General features: G+C 45.8%; 2 protein-coding genes across 2 annotated transcripts in view; one reads left to right on the forward strand and one right to left on the reverse strand.

Annotated features, from left to right (window-relative positions):
• The window catches only part of tirap (toll-interleukin 1 receptor (TIR) domain containing adaptor protein), a 311479-nt gene that overhangs the window by 280089 nt on the left and 10100 nt on the right, over positions 1 to 21290 (reverse strand). The window lies entirely within an intron of this gene.
• LOC127583567 (CMP-N-acetylneuraminate-beta-galactosamide-alpha-2,3-sialyltransferase 4-like) overlaps positions 4379 to 21290 on the forward strand; it is a 39267-nt gene continuing 22355 nt past the window's right edge. Inside the window, exon 1 of the mRNA XM_052039689.1 lies at positions 4379 to 4723. Coding sequence (XP_051895649.1) covers positions 4379 to 4723 — 345 coding nt within the window. The remainder of the gene's footprint in view (positions 4724 to 21290) is intronic.

Consider the following 21290-nt stretch of genomic DNA (forward strand, 5'->3'; position numbering starts at 1 on the left):
AGACAAAAGCCAAATTCTAAAATTTGCTGTCTCTGTGTCTCCTATTTTGTCTGGCATTCAGTTCTGTGACTGTTATATTAGGAAAATTATTTCTCTAAACACAGTTCACATAAAGTTTAATGTAAATATCTAATGACCCAAACTGATAGCAACAATAAATACAAATGTTCCTGTATTTGTTGCCCTGTCAAATGCCACGACTTCTGCAGTAAAGGTCTGCTTCGATAACTCTATTTTGCTTTTGCCTTTGTTTTCATGCAGACTTGCACCCTCCTCTTCCACTTCCCAATCCGTGCCTCTCCCATTCTCCTCTTTGCCTTTTATAGCCTCTGCTTTGGATGCATCCACCATTGTCTCATGGGCTCTGCCTCCACCAGGACATCCAACCCCATCCCTGCTGTGCCGGACTACAGCACTCCGATAGGAACAGCATCCACTGGATATCTACTGTGTGATCATAGATCGTGAATGAAGTTGGCCTGCCTTAATTTTGTTTGTCACTTCTTTCACAGACTTTGTTGTTCTTGATCTGAAGTTCCTTGAGTGACATTGATGTCTGACGAGTAAAATCTGTGCTCTTGAAACCTTCTTTGTTGTCTGACCACCTGCCTGCTGTTTGGACCCGGCTTTGTCATCAATGTCCTTCGCACCCTGTGTGTGCTTCTGCCCAGTTCTGAGTTCATCATAGCGTTTCCACCATTGTCTCCGTTCCTGGAGTCCATGTTGGCTTTCGACTGATCTCGCCCCCGACTTCTGGTCCCCACCAGCTTCTCTGCTTTTTCTTCCAACTGGGGCTGTTCACTTCATGTGGACGATTCTTAGCAAAGTACATTCTGTAGCCTCTTAGTGGGTTATTCTCTCTGCTCTGATTTCATCAGCTCGCTCTGGTCAGCAGTACAGCTTGAAACTTCTTGATTTTTCTCTCCTTCGCTATCTCTCCCAGCCATGGGGATATCATTTCAAATTCCCACTCTGAAGCACAGCCTCTCTCTGTAGGGCCACACACTTTTGGAATCACTTGTTTTATCAAGGTGGACCACATAGTACAGTCACTACTTAAATCTACACTGACTGGCTCTGTTGTAGCGCAGGGTAGGGCAATGTCTGGATGAGCAATAGTGATAGGGGACTCTATTCAGGGGCACAGACAGATGTTTCTGTGGCCATGGGTGAGACTCCAGGATGGTGTGTTGCCTCCCTGGATGGATGCAGAACATTCTGAAGAGGGGAGGATGGGCAGCCAGAGGTCATGGTCCATATTTGTACGAATGACATCGGCAGGAAGAGAGATGTGGTTCTGTGAAGTGAATTTAGGGAGTGAGGCAGAGAGTTGAAAAGCAGGACCTCCAGGGTTGTAATCTCAGGATTACTCCCTGTGCCACATGCCAGCAAGGCAAGAAATAGGAAGATAGTTCAGTTGAATGAATGCTGAAGGAGCTGGTGCAGGAAGGAGGGCTTCAGGCTCATGGATGTCTTCCAGGGCAGGTGGGACCTGCACAGGAAGGATGGGTTGCACCTAAACTGGAGAGGCACCAATAGGGGAAGGTAGAGTTTAGGTCAAATAAGGATGAAAGAAAGGACAGGCAGGGTCATGTTAATGAACACGGTGGGGCTGATAGGCTGAGTGTATTTATGCCAGTGCAAGAAGCATTACGGGTGAGGCAGGTGAGCTGAGGGCCTGGATTAGTACATGGAACTACGACGTTGTAGCCAGTACAGAAACTTGGTTGAGAGAAGAACAGGAATGGCAGTTCAACCTTCCGGGATTCAGATGTTTCAGATGCGATAGTGCAGGATGTAAAAAAGGTGGGGGAGTTGTACTATTGATTGGGCAGAACGTCACTGAGGCACTTAGAGAGGGCGTCCTGGAGGGCTCATTTAGTGAGGCTATATGGGCTGAGCTCAGGAATAAGAAAGGGGCAGTTACTCTGCTGGGGCAATGCTATAGGCCTCCCAATGGTCAGCGGGAGATAGAGGAACAGATCTGTAGGCAGATTATGAAAAGATGTAAAAACAACAGGGTAGTTGTAGTGGGTGACTTTATTTTCCCCAGTAATGACTGAGACTCCCATAGTTCCAGAGGCTTAGATGGGGCAGAATTCGTTAGGTGCATCCAGGAGGATTTCTTGACACAGTATGTAGGTAATCCAACCAGGGAAGGGGCTATACTGGACTTTGTTTTGGGAAAGGAGGCTGGCCAGGTGATTGGAGTTTCAGTGGGAGAGCATATTGGGAACAGTGATCATAACTCCGTAAGCTTTCAGATAGTTATCGATAAGGATTGGGCAGGAGCTGTGGAGAGTAGATTGGGAGCATCTCTTATCGGGTAAGTCCACATCTGATGTGTGGGAATTGTTTAAAAGGCGGCTGGTCAGAATTCAGGAAGAACATGTTCCTGTGACAAGGATGGCAAGGTTCGGGAACCTTGGACAATGAGAGATGTTGCAAATTTAGTTAAAAAGAGAAAGGAAGCATATGTCAGGTTTAGGAAACTGAATTCCGAGACGACCCTTGAGGAATATAAAGATAGCAGAAAGGAGCTCAAGGATTCTGTATTTAATGCCCCTCCTCTGAATCATACCAACCTTTAAGCTACCATGACAGGACACGTGACCTGAGTTTTTGAAAGAATCTGAGATTTCCAGCACCACAGTTTATTTGATTTCCTTTCTAATCCGGATTCTTTTAAAAGCTCAGATTCTGTGTCCCGTCATGGGTGCTTAGAGGTTGGCAGGACTCAGAGAAGGGGCATTAAATACAGAATGTATCCACGTTTTTTTGACACATTACTCTCCAGAGCAACAGCAAAATAAACTCTTGCAGCATGTGTTTAACTGATGTTTATTACGTTTCAGGCATTTCTTTGGGATGGAGAAGTTCTTGCCACTGTGAGTAAAGGAATTATTTTGTCATCTTCTCTTGGTGGCTTTTTCTTTTTACTTGATTGCTAAAAGACTTTGAATAGTTAATGTACAGTTAACAATGGTCCAAACAGCACCAGCATCACAGAATTTATTTTTATAACTTATCGTAATTTTTTATGTCTTTATGTCTTGCACTGTACTGCTGCCACAAAACAACAAATGTCACAACATATGTCAGTGATAATGTACCTGATTCTGATTCTGATCATGAGATCCTAGAAATTTATGCACAGAAAGAGGCCAGGAGTGAGTCCACATGTAGGATCTTCCTGTCTCCGTGTATGGGTGGGTACCCAGGTGTACCTTAAGATCGTCAGTCTGAAGGTCCTTCTTCACAACAGGACAGGGTGGACTCTGATTGGTTGCTCACTCTGGTGCATGGGTGGTTAGAATTAAAAATTCAAATGTGAGGTGCTTAGATAGATGGAGATACAACCATTGGTCCTGGTATTAGTTTATTATTGTCACTTGTACCAAGGTCTTGCATACTGTTCGTACAGACCAATTCATTACACAGTGCATTGAGGTAGTACAGGGTAAAAACAATAACAGAATACAGAGTAAAGTTTCACAGCTACAGAGGAAATGCAGTGCAGGTAGACAATAAGGTGCAAGGTCAAACAAGGTAGATTGTGAGGTCAAGAGTCCATTCAACGTATAAGGGAACCGTTTAATAGTCTTATCCCAGTGAGATAGAAGCTGTCCTTGAGCCTGGTGGTATGTGCCCTCAGGCTCCTGTATCTTCAGTCTGATGGGTGAGGGGAGAAGAGACAATAACCCAGTTGGGTGGGGTCTTTGATTATGCTGGCTGCTTCACAAGGCAGCGAGAAGTATAGACAGAGTCCATGGTGTGGAGGCTGGTTTCTGTGATATGCTGGACTATGTCCACAATTCTCTGCAGTTTCTTGCAGTCCCGGGCAGAGCAGTTGCCGTACCAAGCTGTGATGCATCCAGATAGGATGCTTTCTATGGTGCATTGATAAAAGTTGGTGAGTGTCAAAGGGGACACGCCAAATTTCTTTAGCTCCTGAGGAAGCAGAGGCGCTGGTGAGCTTTCTTGGCCATGGTGTCTATGTGGCTGGACCAGGACAGGCTATTGCTGATGTTCACTCCTGGGAACTTGAAGCTCTCAACATTCTCGACCTGAGCATCATTGGTTCCATTCCATTCAGTTCCGTAAATAGTAGCTGGCGAGAGTCAGCAAAACGGGAGTGACATGGATCTGGTTCAGAGGGGCCGAGGTGTGGAGCAGAAATTGGCTGGAGCAGATAGGGAAGGTTAAAGGCAAACTGGGATTGTGGGAGCAGGGCTCCTTCGAGATGACTGGCAAGAACTTGGTCATCAGCTGCCAGCTGCTCTCAGTGCTGCTGTACTTGGTGCCAGTGTAGCCCATTCCCCACCCCTCTACCCTAGCAGTCACCTGAGACACTTTCCACTTCATCTGGGGATCCAAGATGGAACGTGTCAGAAGGATCACAATGCGAAAGACCACAGCCTACAAGGGGAGACCCATACTCAACATCGCCCTCATCCTGATGGCCACCTTTGTGTGTGGCTGCATCAAACTGTGCTTAGAACCGAAATACATGGGAACCAAGTGTCGCTACGTGCTGTGGTTCTATCTGTCCCTGATGTTGCAAAGGATGGGCCTGGCCTCAATGCCACGCGGTGAGCCAGTCAGTTGGACATTGCTACGCTACCTGTCCTCCATGGAATATTTCTTTCAGAAAATTACCTTGGACTATCAGCAAGCACGGAACATCCTGCTGGCCCTGTGGGAGAAGCAAACAATGGATCCCGTGGGATTGTTCCCCAAGCAGACTGTCAAAACCATTGGCAGAATGCCTCATCGCCAGAACTCACCAACAAGCACCAAGACCTCACTTGGCAGGCAGTGAGAGGGGCCCTCCCAGTCTGATCCTTCCTGCATGGTCAGAATCTCACTCCCAATGTATGCTGCCCTTTGGATGGCTGTGATGAGGATGAGACGGTTACCCACCTCTATGTGGACTGCACATTTGCAAAGAAGCTCTGGAAAAGGATGCAAGGGTCCTCGTTGACTTTCATTCCAAGCATCTACATAACAGAGGACTCTCTGATCTATGGGCTGTTCGCAGGGACACACACTGAGATAAACATCAAGTGCTGCTGGAACATCATCAGCTTGGTAAAAGGCACACTTTGGTCTGCCCGAAACTCGTCTTCCAACACAAAGGGATGTGAGTAAGGGAATCCTGCTGACTGGCACATTCCAGGCTGCAGGGGTACATGCTGAGGGAGGCACTGAAGCTTGGTGCAGCCAACATAAAGACTTTGTGGGGAAGGACCACAGTCTAGGGTCCTTTTGCCACCAGGTATTGAGGGACGTTGTGTAGAAGGCCCTCATAAACATGAGGTTTGTACCATCCCTGGAGGTCACAGAATGTGTCAACAGTACAAACGTATAGACCCGATAACACTATGAAAGTAAAGACGGAACGGCACTAGGAATGTAAAGAAAGCCATGCACTGTACATTTTTTATGAATAAAGTTTATTTTTGAAATATAAAAAAGATGAACCTGTAAAACAAAACCCAGCTGGTCAAGAAATGAACTGATTTTCCTCTTGATGTTGAAACCATGAGCAACGGCTCACACAGGAGAGGCAAGTGGCTGCCACCTAACCATGCTTTGAAAGAGTAAAACTCATTGTGCACATCCCTTCCTAATTTTCTCCCTCAGGGTGCCTCTCGACATTGCCTTATCCTTGATCCCCTGTGCCCATCTGGGTAAATGGAAGATCAGCTTTTAATGGAAGTGCACTTTGCATTTGCCATGTTGGAGGTTTTGGAGTAAACCACAGTAAATATCCAGTGGGCTGGGTGTAAACAGTATGTATACTGTGTTTTGTTCCCACATAGAAGTGGAATATGGGAGAATAAAATGGGATGTGGAGGATTAGCGTAAATGGGGGTTTGGTGGTTGGTGCAGACTTGGTGGTCTGAAGGGTCTGTTTCTGCGCTCAGTGACTCTGTGACTGTGAGAGGGAGGCCATCTGATCCAAGGAGTCTATGCTGGCTCTTCGAGCAATGCCGCCAATGCCACCCATCCCACCAATCCCACCAATCCCAGCAACCCCACTCATCCCAACAATCCCACCAATCCCAACAACCCCACTCATCCCAACAATCCCACCAATCCCACTCATCCCACTCATCCCACCAATCCCACTCATCCCACCAATCCCAACAATCCCAACAATCCCACCCATCCCACCAATCCCACTCATCTCAACAATCCCACTCATCCCAACAATCCCACCAATCCCAACAACCCCACTCATCCCAACAATCCCACCAATCCCAACAATCCCACCAATCCCAACAACCCCACTCATCCCAACAATCCCACCAATCCCACCAATCCCATCAATCCCATCCCAACAATCCCCACAAACCCAACAATTCCATCAATCCCAACAATCTCATTCCCCTATTTATTTCCCCATTACCTATTCCCTGTGACATCCCCATTAACAACCCCTGATTCTCCCACCACGCAACTACACGAAGGAGTAATTTATAGTCAATTAACTGAGCAGCAGGTCCTTGGGATGTGGGAGGAAACTGGATCATTTGGGGGAAACCCACTTGCTCACAGGAATAGTGTGCAAACTCCACACAGTGAGCACCAGAGGTCAGGATCGAAGCCAGATCACAGGAACTATGAGACAGTGGCTCTAATAGCTGCAGTCAGAGGAGATCCTGTGCATCATGACCCAGTGAAGGGAGGGATAGAGTGGTTATAGAACCAAGAGTATACAGCCAGTCTAGTGGGCCAACATTGTTGTTTAGTGTAACACAAGTCTTCAGTTAGTGATTGCAATTTGTAGGAGTTTGCCTCTCAAATATTAACTTTATATTGTCTGTTTCAGGTTCAAGAATAACAGGACTTCTGATTCTGCTGATTTGTGAGTATTGTCTTTGGTACCTACATCTGCATGCTCAACCTGTCCTACCCTCAGCTGCACATTGTTACATAAGTATGTAAAATCTCCAGGATGGAGAAGTATCTCATCAAGGTTCCTCCCAGCTCCCACACCACTTACCATCTCAAAGTACCAGAGGAGAAAGAACAGTACCTCCATATTGCCCCACAGCTCCCACAGCCTCCTGCATTGAACATTTCACTGTTGCAGGGCAACCTTCTTGGAAGTTCCTCCATAACCTAATGAGCAGAGGACATGGCATGAGTCACACATTTCTTCATTTCACAGTTGGTCCAGAGTTGTTCATCTCTGCTCCCTGGAAAATGTGGACCATTTCCCATATTTCATGAGTCACATCTCCGTGAAGGCAGGTGTCAAAGGTGGAATTCACCACTGCCTTCAGTGGGGCCACACGGCCTTTAGTTGGGTGAGGAAAAGAGTATTTGAAGATCAAGACTCAATAATCATGGTTCAATACACCGCTGTACTCCCTACCCTCCTCTGTACCCTGCCACATGAGCTGCCTACAGCAGTTACTACAAGGCACTGAAGAGGTGCCACCTACACTCTCCACAGAATCTTCTGGATCCACTGGTGGGCAAGCAAACCAATATCAATGACTTCTCCCAAGCCACCATCCCCAACATGGATGCCCTTGTTTTACTCAGTTGGCTCTGTTGTGCAAATCATATCATTCACAAGCCCAGCACCTGACTCCCCAAACACACACTGTATAGTGAGCTCTGTCATGTAAGGAGCTAAACAGGTGAACAGAGGAAAGGATTCAAGGAAGTTTTCAAAACCTCCTCCATTGACTCTGTCTACACTTCCCACCGCCTCAGGAAAGTAGCTAATATAATCTAGGGCCCCTCCCGCCCTGTCATTCCCTCTTCTTCCCTCTCCTGTCAGCCAGAAGATACAAAAGCTTGAGAGCACGTACCATCGGCTTCTACCCTGCTGTTATCGGACTCCTGAACAGACCTCTCATACACTGAAAGATGAACTCTTAAATCTCCCAATCTATCTTGTCGTGACCCCTGCACTTTATCTGTCTACCTGCACTGCACTTTCCTTGTAACTGCAATACTATATTCTGCATTCTGTTTTCTTTTTACTACCTTGATGTAATTATAAATGGCGTGATCTGTCTGGATGGCATGCAAAACAAAAGCCAACTGGGGACTGATTGATTCTGCCACAGAGGGCTTTGGGTAGGAGGGTGAATCTGCTATACCAAATATGAGACAAAAGTTCCCTAATCATTATTTTATCTTCACCTGATTACAGTGAAAACAACACACCTTGCTCAGCCTGGTACACCAATCCGATCATCCTAAAGTAAGTCATTTATTGATTCCGGCCAGATCTGACGATTCTAAAGTTAGTGTGTTTGCTCCACTTTGATTCTTCTCCACCTGATTTTGTGTTTTTTTAACAGTTTTACTCGGAATTCCAACTTGTTTTTAACACCTGAAGGTGACTGGTGGCACAAACCAAATGCTGTGTCTTATGAATTACCATATGGGATAAAAGGCAATGGTGAGGAACCTTCAATTGACTTTCATTTTGTCTTTTCCACTGAAACTATGATTGGTAGAGCTCTCTCTTTGCTGATTGAATGGCAAACGTGAACCATTAGTTTGTGAGGTTTGAACCATAAGGTCTTTGAATTGGTTTCTGGTTTGAATTAACTGATATTAGAGAGGTGATGGAGCCTGGTTTCACATGAGCACTGCAGTTAGCCCTTACATTTCTTGGGTAGGCAGCTATAGATTCTGAGACTTCTTCATGAGTTTTGCAGGTAAGTACATAACTAGGTGGGTTGAGGTTCATTTGTGATGGCACCAGAAAGGAAAGTGCTGCCTAAATGTACCAGAACACATTATTTCGAACATCACTGGCACTCATAAAACAGGACCCCAGTGATATCAACACACAAAACACTGGAGCAACTCAGCGGGGCAGGCAGCATCTATGGAGGGAAACGAGCAGTCGACATTTTGGGTCTCAACCCGAAACATTGACTGTTCATTTACCTCCATAGCTGCTGCCTGACAAGCTGAGTTCCTCCAGCATTTTGTGTGTTGCTCCAGATTTCCAGCATCTGCGGTCTCTCTTGTGTCCCCAGTGATATCACATGGGCCTGTATTCACATATAGGTCAGACTGGCTGGCAGATTTTCTTCCTTGAAGGACATTCATGAACTGGAGGGCTTTTTATAACAATCCGGTAGTTTCATGTTATAGTTACTGAGACTGGCTTATTTGTTTTACACTCTATATTTTTTTAAGCAGCTGAGCAGAAAAGTCCAAATGGAATTTCAACCAGAGAACTGTGAGGTAATGCATGTAGGGAGGTGCAGCATGGCAAATAAATGGCCAAGGTTCCGCATGGTAGGTTTCTTCAGAAGGTCAGAGGGCAAGGGATCCAGGGATGTTTGGCCGCGTGGATTCAGAATTGGCTTGCTTGTAGAAAGCAGAGGGTTGTGGTGGAGGGAGTGCATTCGGATTGGAGGGCTGTGACTAGTGGTGTCCCACAGGGATTGGTTCTGGGACCTCTACTTTTCGTGATATTTATTAATGACTTAGATGAGGGGGTGGAAGGGCGGGTTAGCAAGTTTGCAGACGACACAAAGATCGGTGGTGTTGTGGATAGTGTGGAGGGCTGTCGAAGCTTACAGAGGGATATTGATAGGATGCAGAGCTGGGCTGACAAGTGGCAGATGGAGTTCAATCCAGAGAAGTGTGAGGTGGTACACTTTGGAAGGAAAAACTCCAAGGCAGAGTACAAGGTTAATGGCAGGATTCTGGGTAGTGTGGAGGAGCAGAGGGGGATCTGGGGGCTTCATATCCACAGATCACTGAAGGTTGCCTCACAGGTGGATAGGGTAGTTAAGAAAGCTTATGGGATGTTAGCATTCATAAGTTGTGGGATCGAGTTTAAGAGCCGCAAAGTAATGATGCAGCTTTACAAAGCTCTGGTTAGACCACACTTAGAGTACTGTGGCCAGTTCTGGTCTCCTCATTATAGGAAGGATGTGGAGGTGTTGGAAAGGGTGCAGAGGAGATTTACCATGATGCTGCCTGGATTAGAGAGTATGGATTATGAGGAGAGACTAAAAGAGCTAGGCCTTTACTCATTGGAGAGAAGGAGGATGATAGAGCTATACAAGATATTAAGAGGAATAGATAGAGTGGACAGCCATCGCCTCTTTCCCAGGGCACCAATGCTCAATACAAGAGGGCATGGCTTTAAAGTAATGGGTGGGAAGTTCAAGGGAGATGTCAGAGGGAGGTTTTTCACCCAGAGAGTGGTTGGGACATGGAATGCGCTGCCTGGGGTGGTGGTGGAGGCTGATACGTTGGTCAAGTTCAAGAGATTGTTAGATAAGCATATAGAGGAATTTAAAATAGAGGGATATGTGGGAGGAAGAGGTTAGATAGTCTTAGGTGTGGTTTAAAGGTCGGCACAACATAGTGGGCCGAAGGGCCTGAATTGTGCTGTATTGTTCTATGGTTCTATGGTTCTATGGATGTCGGATAGTGTGGAGGTTGCAAGATTGCTTAATAAAGCAGATGAAATGGGATGTTGTTCCAAATCATCCAAGATGTAGAATTTAAGAGTAGGGAGGTAATACTGGAACTGTATACAACATTAGTTAGACCACAGTTTGTGTAGCCTGTACATTTCTGGTCACCAAGTTACAGGAAAGATGTGATTGCACTGAAGAGGGTGCAGAGGGTTTCACAAGGCTGTTGCCAGTACTGGTAACTTGTAGCTATGAGGAAAGATCCGATGAGCTTGGCTTGTCTTCTTTAGAACAGAGAAGTTTTGAAGACAAAATTATGAGGGACTTAGATTGGATCAAGTTCCCTTGATAGAATTGTTAATACCCTGGGTATAGAGTCAAAGTAATTGGTGAAAGGATTAGTGGGGAGATGTAGAAATACTTTTCACCCATTGGTTGGTGGGGATCTGGGGAACTCTGTCCCAAAGTGGTAGTTGAGGCAAAAACCCTCCTCTCATTTAAAAACTACTTGGATGTGCTGTGGAATATCTGTAACCTGAAGGGATATGGATATAGTGCTGGAAGTTGGGGTTAGGTTAGGTCGATCTTTTATGACCAATATGGACACGACAGGTTAAATGGCCTCTGCCTGACATTAATTTCCTATGATTCTCAGAAGAGGTGGGAGACAAGCAAATTCATACCACTAAAACAATGGAGTCCTCAGTGTGAACGGTGGAAATGCAGTTGACAAAGTGAACAGGGCAAACACAATTCAGTTGATTGAATGCAAAGCACCAGGACATAAGAGTTCAGATAATGAACAGCATAAATATATTTAAACAAAGTAAAACACTGGAATTCAATTAATGATCAGCTCTGCTGCACTAGGATTCAGTGAATGCAAACACGAACACAGTTGATTTCAGGAATGCACAACAATAGGAAGTGAAATTGAGAGAACAAGCTGCAACAACACGAAGGAAATCAGGAAGGAGAATCTCAGACCGTACACGCGTGGTTTTCACTCTTTGCTGGTATGCACTATGTTCTGGCCTCGATGTGGCTTTTCTGCTTTGGCCATTTTGCTCCGTCCTTTTCTGTGTACATTTCAATTTCCAAGCAATTATATTGTCTGACTAGAGCTTTTGTATAAATTGCCCAGCAGGTGATGTAAGTGCGATGCCACCCTCCAGTCAGTTGACGCAAAAGTTTGTTAGCTTCATGCGATAGCTATTGTGTGGGCAAAGATTTGCAATTTGAGTTATAATGATTCTGCCAGCTACAAATTAGTTTATGAATAAACAGGGAGATCAGTGTCGACTTACAGTTTTGCATTCACTCTCACTGAAAATATCTGGACACAAAGCATGCAAATGAAGCCAGGGTTGTTCGTGACTGGTCTGAGTGTTCCTGGTGATTCATTGTTCATTGTTGCTTCTGAAGCTTTTGTCATCTACACTTCCAGTCCTCGCATTATGACCACCCTGCTTCTCATTATTCTAAACCATCGGTATAAAGCAATGGAGTCAAAGAGTTCCGAGGAATCCTGTTGATGTTTTTATGTGCTGAACAAATTCCATTTATCACCAAGTCCGTCAGTTGTTTCCGGACTGAGTTTCCCTCCATCTGCTTGTAAGCAGTTCTAGCCCATGGGCCTCACACTTAATTAATTTCTTCACGATTTGTGTATTTGACAGCAACTCCCCAGATCACAGTCTCTGCTGCTGAAGGGGACAAAGGCAGCAGCTAGAGAAACTATTGCTTCCTGGTGCATTCTAATTCACACGACCTCTGGACTTGAACATGTATTACTGTTCAATCGTGATCACCGTGCCAAGATCCTGGTGTCCTCTTCTCCCCCCACCGCACCATGGGAGCACCTCAGTACTGCAGACGGGCTGTTAGGGACCGAAGGTGTCATAGTGTGCTGACACCAGAGTCTTTGACCTTTGGCACCGATTGATTGGAAGTATTTGGTAGAATAGGATGGCAGGTTTGCTGTAGAAGAGATTGAGTAGACTAGGCCTGCATTCTATAGGATTGAATCTGACTAAATTCTTCCAGGGCTCAACAGGCTGGATTCAGGGAGGACCTTTCCTTTGGCTAAGAACTTTAGAAGCAGGGGTCAAAGTCTCAACATAAGGGATAGCCTGTTTCGGACTGAGATGAGGAGAAATTTCTTCACTCAGAGGGTGGTGAGACTGTGCATTCTCTCCCCCAAAGGCCCATGGAGGCTCAGTCATTTAGTTCAATAACGGATTTCTGGAAATCAAACGAATGTGGGAAGAAAGCTGGAAAAATGGAGAGGATCAGCCATGATTATGATGAATGGCGGAGCAGACTTGAAGGGCAATGGCCTACTCCAGTTCAGAAATGAATATTTAAAGAGCAAATGGAGGAAAAGCCTTACGGACTTCTAGAAATCTATAAACACTGATATGAACGGGCACAGGGGAGAATCTGGTGGAGACAGGTTGCTGGTATGACCAAGCGACCATTATTCTTTCCAAAGCTTTCATTCTCAAGAGTGTGGACACCACCGAGTGATGTGGAAGGAACTTGCCAGTGCTGGCTTTCTCGTGTGCCTCCTGTCCTTGTTTGGCCTTTATTTTCTTTTTCTGCCATTCAGACCTTAGCTGGAGGCTCTAACAAGCGACTGTTCATGCTGGCTAGTCAGTCTGTCTTTGTGAACTGTGTTATGGGATCCAGCTCTCAACTATTCTCTGCTGCTTGTTGTGGTTCTGGTTGGCTGGAGCTCACTCTGACCCTTGCTCATTCTCTCTCCTCATCTTTGGGTGTTGAGTGGGTGGGAAGAAGGGGACTGTAATTTTGACTGATGTAAAATGGGTGTTACATGTGCCTGGTAACTCTCTTTCCCTATTTTCAGTAAGGCAGCCAATTAAATGGCACCTATTTCAGTTCTACCTGATAAAACTACCCACACAAAGAATTTGAAGCTTTTCCCAAACAACATTGCCTTTCACTTTCCATCATTGTCTAAACTTGATTCCTGAGGTTGGGCGAATGCCTTGGGAGGACAGATTCAGCCGACTGGGCTTGTACTCACTAGAGTTTAGCAAAATCAAGGGCTTGACAGGGTTAATGCAAGAGTGAGGTCTCATGTCTCCATACCAGTCTTCCCTTAGGCAGTCCCTCAAAGATTGAGGATGATTTGTTTCCACTCTGGGTTCTGACGGGGTTCATGAGCCAACGTGGGAACGGCAGACTCTTCCACAGACGGGGGGCAAGTGGTGCCTGTTAGGACGGGGAGGTGGTTACTTTGTGAGGTGCTGCATTGCTACCACTATTTACACAGGGACTACGTGTGCTCCCAATACATGGCCATGAAGTTCTCAAACCACCCTGAATGCTCCTTCTCCACTCTGAATGGTTATGAGCCAATGACTCCTGATGCTCACAGTGAATGTTTCATTTCTTTAAGGAGGTTTTGAGACATACCTGAATCTTTTCCTCTGTCAATCTGGTAATGATCTCCCCTGACAGAGCAGGGAATAGCTTGTCTGTTTTGGGCATGCGAATGATGCAGCCTGCCCAAGCGAGCTGACTGAGGGCACCTGTAGCCACACACCATTCAACATTCTGACTCAGAGGTAGAAATCATTACGGTGTTTTTACCAAGGCAGAGGCACAGCAAAACATCCCAGATAGTAGGTTTATGAATTTTCAATTAACCATTACATCTTTCCCTTCTTGCCTGGTTTGTCTGTTCCCACATGTTAGAGGGTATACAATCCTGTTACAAAAAACAGAACACTGGAAGAACTCAGCAGGTCCAGCAGCAGTGGAGGCAAAATGTGCAAGTTGGCATTTCAGGTGACCCACACTCCCAGTGTGTTCCTCCCGCACATACTCACCTGTCCTTCTCTCTTTGTCCATCTCTCGCTTCGCCACCCCCCCCCCCCACCCACCTGGTTGCATCTGCCCATCATCCCCTCCCCATCTGGTTCCACTTATCACCTTCCAGCCTCTATCTCACTCCACTATGTACTGCTATATACTGGCAATCCTTCCTCTTCCCTCTCAGTCCTGATGCAGGATCTCGATCCGAAACTTCGACGCACCTTTTGCCTCTGTGGATGCTGCCTGACCCGTTGAGTTCTTCCAGTGTTCTGTTTCTTTTTGTTCCAGACTACAGCATCTGCGGTCTATTTTGTCTTCAAACCATCCTGTCACATTGACAGTACACTTTGGGCTATTTATCTGCTTAAACTAAGAGAACATGAAAACCAACCATCCCTTCTGTGCATTTAGTTTTAGCCTTGGTTGTGAGTGAGACTTGTGCAGTACAGCAGGAGCTGCTGAACCCATCTCTAAACCTGAGGCTCCTCTGAAATTACCACAACCAAGTTTCAGGTGTGGACACAGAGGGAAGTGTATTTTATTATTACAGGTCATCCTTGGGTTATGAACACAATGATGTGTAGCCCGCACATATGAGCAAGTGATTGAGAAACCGGCAGGATGGATTTGCTGGCTGCTGCAGGGCTGCAGACATATTCTGCCACCTGGGAACTCGGTTCTGACTTGCAAACTGTCCACCTTACAACCAGTTCACCGGAACAGAACCTGGCTGAAACCTGGAGAGGACCTGTAGACATTTAGTGCTTGCAGCCAAGAACAAATCCCTCCCAATATATTTCAGCTCAAATATTCCCCTTGACTATCTCCTATTTCCTATTTTTTAGGCAACTGTACACTGTTGCCAAGGAGGCTATGTCAAAGGTCAAGTGCAGACTCAGAACTAAAAAACCTGCAGTAAAAACAGAAAGTACTGGAAACACTCAGCAGATCAGGTGGCTTCAAAGCCTCAGGTCTGGGATCTTTCAACAGAACTGGCAAAGGGAGAAACCAAGTTAGGTTTAGGTAGCAGAGCAGGTGAGGGGCAGATGGGTTGAACAAAGGAAATATCTCTGATAGGGTGAGAGTAGGTGACTTATTCAAGTAGCAGTTAAGATCGGACGAAGCTTTTTTGTCTGTGTAATGTGTTGTTAATGGTAAAGCTATGGGATATGCCCATCAGACCAGATTATACAAAACAGGGAAAGGAAAATGATGCCAGGCAGAAATGGTCAGTTCTGATACAGACAGAAGAAGAGAGTGAGCTCTTAAAGTTGTAGAATTCACTATTGAGTCCAGAAGGCTGCAGCATGCCCTGATGGACGATGAGGGGGTGTTCCTCAAGCTGGCATTGGGCCTCTCGTAACAGTGCAGGAGGTCACAGACCGATAGGTCAGAGTGGGAGTGGGATGGAGAATTAAAGTGCCAGGCAACTGGAATCTCAGGGTCACTCCAGCCTGCGTGCAGGTGTGCTGCAAAGCCATCACCCAATCTGCGTTTGGTTTCATCATTGTAGAGGAGACCACACTGTGAACACTGAATGCAGCACACTGGATTGGCAGAAGTGCAAGTGAATCACTGCTTCACCTGGAGAGACTGTTTGGGTCCCTGGATGGTGGGAAGGGAAGAGGTTAAAGGATAGGTGTTGCATCTCCTCGTTGTGTTGGGAATTGTCATAGGATGGGGAGTGGTTGGTGGGGACAGGAGAGCGGACCAGGGAATCACAAAGGGAGCAATTCCCACAAAATGCCACAAGTGTCTGGTAGAGGAATCTTGCTGGAGCTGGTGGAAATCATGAAGAATGGTCCATTGAATGTGGAGGCTGGTGGGGTGGAAAGCAAGAGATGTTTATCGTAGATGCTGCCTGGCCTGCTGAGCGTTTCTGGCATTTTCTGTTTTTATTTCATATTTCCAGCGTCTGCAGTGTTTTGATTATCATTACACACTGCAGGTTGTCCATTTCCAAAGTCAGAGTTCAACCGTCATTAATGGGGTTAGTAGATAACACAGCTCTATGTCAGAAAATAAATAACAAACCCGTCAGTCTCTTATTGACCCTTTGAAATGTGGTGCTCCGAACGTTACCTCAAAATTTCCATCCAGCTCACTGTCCCACATCGATGTGGTAGTTCATGCTTGGACTATTGGACGCTGAGAACAGTGTTGGAAATAAATTTTCTTTAAATACTAATGTGAAAATCACAGTAGCAATCAATGGGAGAATTTGTATACACTCTAAAGCAAACATTGTATCATAATAATATTTTTCTACTCCTTCCAGAAGCACATATCAGAGAGATACTGGTCCAAACAAAGTCCAACATGGTAGAAAAGATCAACAGGTAAATGCTTCACCTTGGGGGTTTAATCATTTAGGGGATTTCCCCTTTTTGGGTTAGTATTACCTGGGGCAGACTCTTGGGATCGAGGATGACTTGCCTCCACTGCAGTTCTGCGAGCTCTGGGGTAGCTGATGAGGCCAATGTGGGGTCCGCAGATTCTGCCACAAGTGGGGCTTGGTGGGGCTTTTGGGTGGGGGGCTTGGTTAGTTGGCACTCCGTCCACTGTTTGCACTCGCTCTCTGTGTGCTGTCAGTGAAGAAGCTCAAAACAACTGGTGCCTTCTCAAACACCTCTCCACCAGTTTGAGGGATTTGGGCCAGGGTTCCTCATGAGTCAATGAGGATCTTAACTGTCCCCAAGAAAGCTATGAGGATGTTCTTGGTCTTTCTTCTGTCCTCCTGGAAGTTTCTTGCTGTGATGGAGTTTGTTCCAGGACTTTGCGGTCGGGTATATGAATGATGTAGCTCTTCCACTGGAGCAGGCTGAGTGTGAGCAGAGCCTCAATGCTGAGAATGTTTGCATTCTCATAGTCCAGTGTTGATGTTGGTTAATCCCATTAGAGCTTTCCAAGTGCTATTTTAACTGCATCTTTTATAATGGATGCTCGTGCTTTCCCTGCTCCTGACATTAGGCCCACTGGTTTGAAATTCCCTGTTGTTACCCTTCTTTTTTTAAATAGATATTAGATATTTATTTATTTATTAGTCACATGTACATTGAAACACACAGTGAAATGTGTCTTTTTGCATTACTGAGAACGTGCTGGGGGCAGCCCGCAAGTGTCATCACGCTTCCGGCGCCAATATAGCATGCCCACAACTTCCTAACCTGTACGTCTTTGGAATGTGGGAGGAAACCGGAGCACCCGGAGGAAACCCACACAGATATGGGGAGAATGTACAAACTCCTTACAGACAGCGGCCGGAATTGAACCCAGGTCGCTGTGGGCTACATTTGCCACGCTCCAATTTGTAGGAAATGCTCCAGTGTCCAGATGTTTGGTAGATGATGACCAATGCCTCCACTATTTCTGGGGTTATTTCCTTTAGTTACTCTGGGATATAGATTATTTGGCCCTGGGGACTTGTCAGTCTTTATCACTTTAATTTCCTGAGCACTATTTCTTTACTGACACAGATTTCCTTCAGTTTTTCCTCTTTCTTGACCATTGGTTCCCCAATGATTCTGGGAGGTAAGTTCTACCCTCCTCTTTGAAGACAGAACCAAAGTGAGTGTTCTGCTATTTCTGGCGCCGTTAAATCAGCATTCCCAGCAGCTCCTCACTCTGCTGCCAAATCCCTGGGCTGAGATTCCCGAAACACTCGGACAAATTCTCCAACTCCAGGAATGTAGCTTGTTTGGTTTATGTTTTCTCTCTGCACTGCTCTGTCTTTGCAAAGTGCAGTCCTACCTTCTTGAATAGTTTGTAGTCTTTAAGACAGTTCATCCCCTCCTCTAATACCTCTCCATCTTCTTCCAGTGGGTGGGGCCAGGCTGACACTTTGTCCATTCTTAACTACCTAGTCACAGATGGACAATCCTCGAAGTAGCTTCTCTCTCTAGATCTGCTCTGTTAGCTCTGGAGTTTGAGCTTGACCCATCCTATGTCCTATCTAAATTATGGCTTTGAGCAACATCATGCAGAACGACATTAGCTTCTGTATGTACACTGATGACACCAAGCTCTATCTCACCACCACTCCCCCCCACTGACAGAATAATTGTCAAACTACTCACTCAGCATGCAATACTGGATGAGCAGAAATATCTACCAACTAAAAGCCATTAGCTTGCACATCCCCACCTCCCCCAAAATTGTTCCTATTGACTGACTCCATTCCTCTCTTTGACACCAGTCTGAAATCAAACCACAACATTCACAACATTGGTTTCATAATTTACTGAGCTAAGCATCATGAACCAACATCACCTATTTCCACTTTAGATGAATCACTCCACTATTGGTGTTCATGCTTTTTCAGTTACTTAAATCCTAGACTCTGTAATTCTCTCCCTCAGGACCAATTCATCAACACTGTTTCAATCTCTCATCACAGACCTTTCATCAGTGCAGCACATCCATAGTACTGACCCTCTGACAGTTCTACCCTCCCTCAGTACTGACTCCCCACATCAGCTACCACTGAACAAGGTCGTGATCCAGAAGGTTAAGACACAAGGGATCCAAAGTGCGTTGGTTTACTGGATCCAAAATTGGTGATAGGAGGGAGAGGGTAGTGGTGGATGGGTGGAAGTGACACACTTCGGGGATTGGCGCTGGGTATTGTTGTTTGTGAAATATATGTAAATGACTTGGACGAAAATATAGGTGGTATGATGAGTAAGTTTGCAGATGACCTGAGAATTGGTGGAGTTGTAGACAGCGCAGAAGGGTGTGGGACATAGTGGGACATAAATCAACTGGAAATTTGGGTGAAGCAGTGGCAGATGGAATTTAATCCAGGCGAGTGTGCGGTAACACACTTTGGAACATCTAATTCTGGTAGGACAGGTAGACTAAATAGCAGGGACCTTAGGAGCGTTGATGTACAGGGAGACCTTGAGGTGCAAGTCCATAGCTCACTGAAAGTAGCAACAAGGGTGAATAAAGCATGTGGTGTGCTTGGCTTAAGAAGCCAATGCATTGTGCACAAATGTTGGGACATTCTGCTGCAGCTGTACAAAACATTGATTAGACTGCCCTTAGTATTGTGCACATTTCTGGTCACCACACTACAGGTGTGGCAGCAATAGAGAGAGTGCAGAAGAGATTCACTGGGATGTTGCCTGGAACGGAGGGCTGTAGTTATAAGGAGAGATTGGATAGGCTGGGATTATTGTTGCTGGAAAGTAGGAGGCTGTGGAGTGACCTTATTAAGGTTTATAAAATTATGAGGGGCAAAGACTAGATAAGAGTCTTTTTCCCAGGGGAGAGAAGTCTAAAACTAAGGACCACAAATTTAAGGCAAGAGGGGAGAAATTTAAAAATCTGAGAGGTAGGTTTTTCACACAGAGGGTGGTGAACAGCTGGAATGAGCTGCCAGAGGAGGTGCAGAGGCAAATACAATTACATCATTTAAGAGGCATTTTGACAGGTGCTTGGACAGGAAAAGTGCAGCGGGATATGGGCCTAATGCAGAAAAATGGGATTAGTGTAGATAGGCAACATGGTCACCATGAATGAGGTGGGTTTAAAGGGCCAAATGCTGTACGATTCTATGATGCTATGAAGGACGTGGTAAAGATAACTCGGCTCAGACTCTTCTTGGGCAATTCCTTGCTGCCACTTCCAGTGGATTTGGAGTATTTTAAATCTGAGGTGGTATCTTTCCATCACATTGAGGTTCCTGCTGTAGGCAGCCCATGTTCCAGGGACACATAGGAGGACAATGATCACTGTCGCGCAATGAACCAAGTGTTCTATGCTACACTGGAGGTTCTGATCTTTGTAAACCCTTTTCCTGTGTTGGAACAATGATACAGCCTTTGTCTGATAATGCTCTGTACTGAGACTGGGTCTGTGGTGGACCCATTGGACAGGATCATGGTTTTCATGTCATCATAAAGTTAATGTAAGAAGTGCTGGTTAATGAAGCTTTTGTGTGGTTGAGAAAGGCCACTTGAGAAAGGCGGGTGCTGCTCCCTAGGTTTGGACTTGTTGCACGGTGCAGATCATGTCCAATGTGCCTTTAGATGGATGGAATCCACACTGTGATTCAGGGAGCCGCTCTGCGGCCCTTGAGAGGAAGTGGTTGAGGAGTGGTGGTTGGGGGTTGGTCACTGTGGTGGACAGCAGGAAGTTCTCTCCGTAGTTATAATGCCACTAAGGTCCTCTGGAACATCCTTCTCTTCCCAAATGTGAACAGTAGGTTGTGACCATTCTGTCTGCTTCTGAGGTTGTGTTGTCCTTTAGTTGGAATATGACCTTTGTGACCTTGTCGGTCAGGTATGGCAGCAAAGCTGGAATGAAATCGAGGTTTATAAAATTACGGGAAGCTGATAAGCATATTCCCAGTGAGTCATCGAGGTAGGTGCTAATAGGTGACCCACTGGTAGGGGTCACAGGATCAGTGCTGGAGGGGAGAGAGGGACCAGAAGAAATTCGGCAAGATTACCTCCTGTGGACACAGTGGGAGAGAAGTTTGTTGAGGGGGTGGGATTGGGCAGTTGGAGATGGTGAGAGGTGGGATGGGAGAGTGGGGGATAGGGAGAAGATGGGATAGGACAGTTTAGGATAGAGAGGGGATGCAATAGGGCAGTTTCACCATGTTGAACAATGCTTGGAAGAAGCACTGGAAGTTAAACATGCACAGGCTATTCTCTGTGTAGCAGACTTCATTGGGAATGGAAGCCACACCCTGACTAAACTGGCCAAGTCCTGAAAGACGTGGCTGTCAGAGAGAACTGGTGTAAGATATAAACATACATGACCTTGTCCTCACCATTCTACCTGTGGCAGGTACATCTGTCCATTCTAGTGGGAGCTGATGGAAAGGTGGAGAGAATAAAAATGGGATCAATGTAGGATTAATATAAATGAGTGGTTGATGGCTGGCAAGATTCCAGTGGGCTGAAGGGTCTGTTCCCATGCTATTGAGAGAAGTGACCAAAGTAACGGCCTTTTGCCAGACAACATCCTTGCATCACGTCGAGAATGCCATCCATTCTGTTACATGCTCAACTGGCT

This window comes from Pristis pectinata, chromosome 27 (genome assembly GCF_009764475.1).
Source record: "Pristis pectinata isolate sPriPec2 chromosome 27, sPriPec2.1.pri, whole genome shotgun sequence".
NCBI lineage: Eukaryota > Metazoa > Chordata > Chondrichthyes > Rhinopristiformes > Pristidae > Pristis > Pristis pectinata.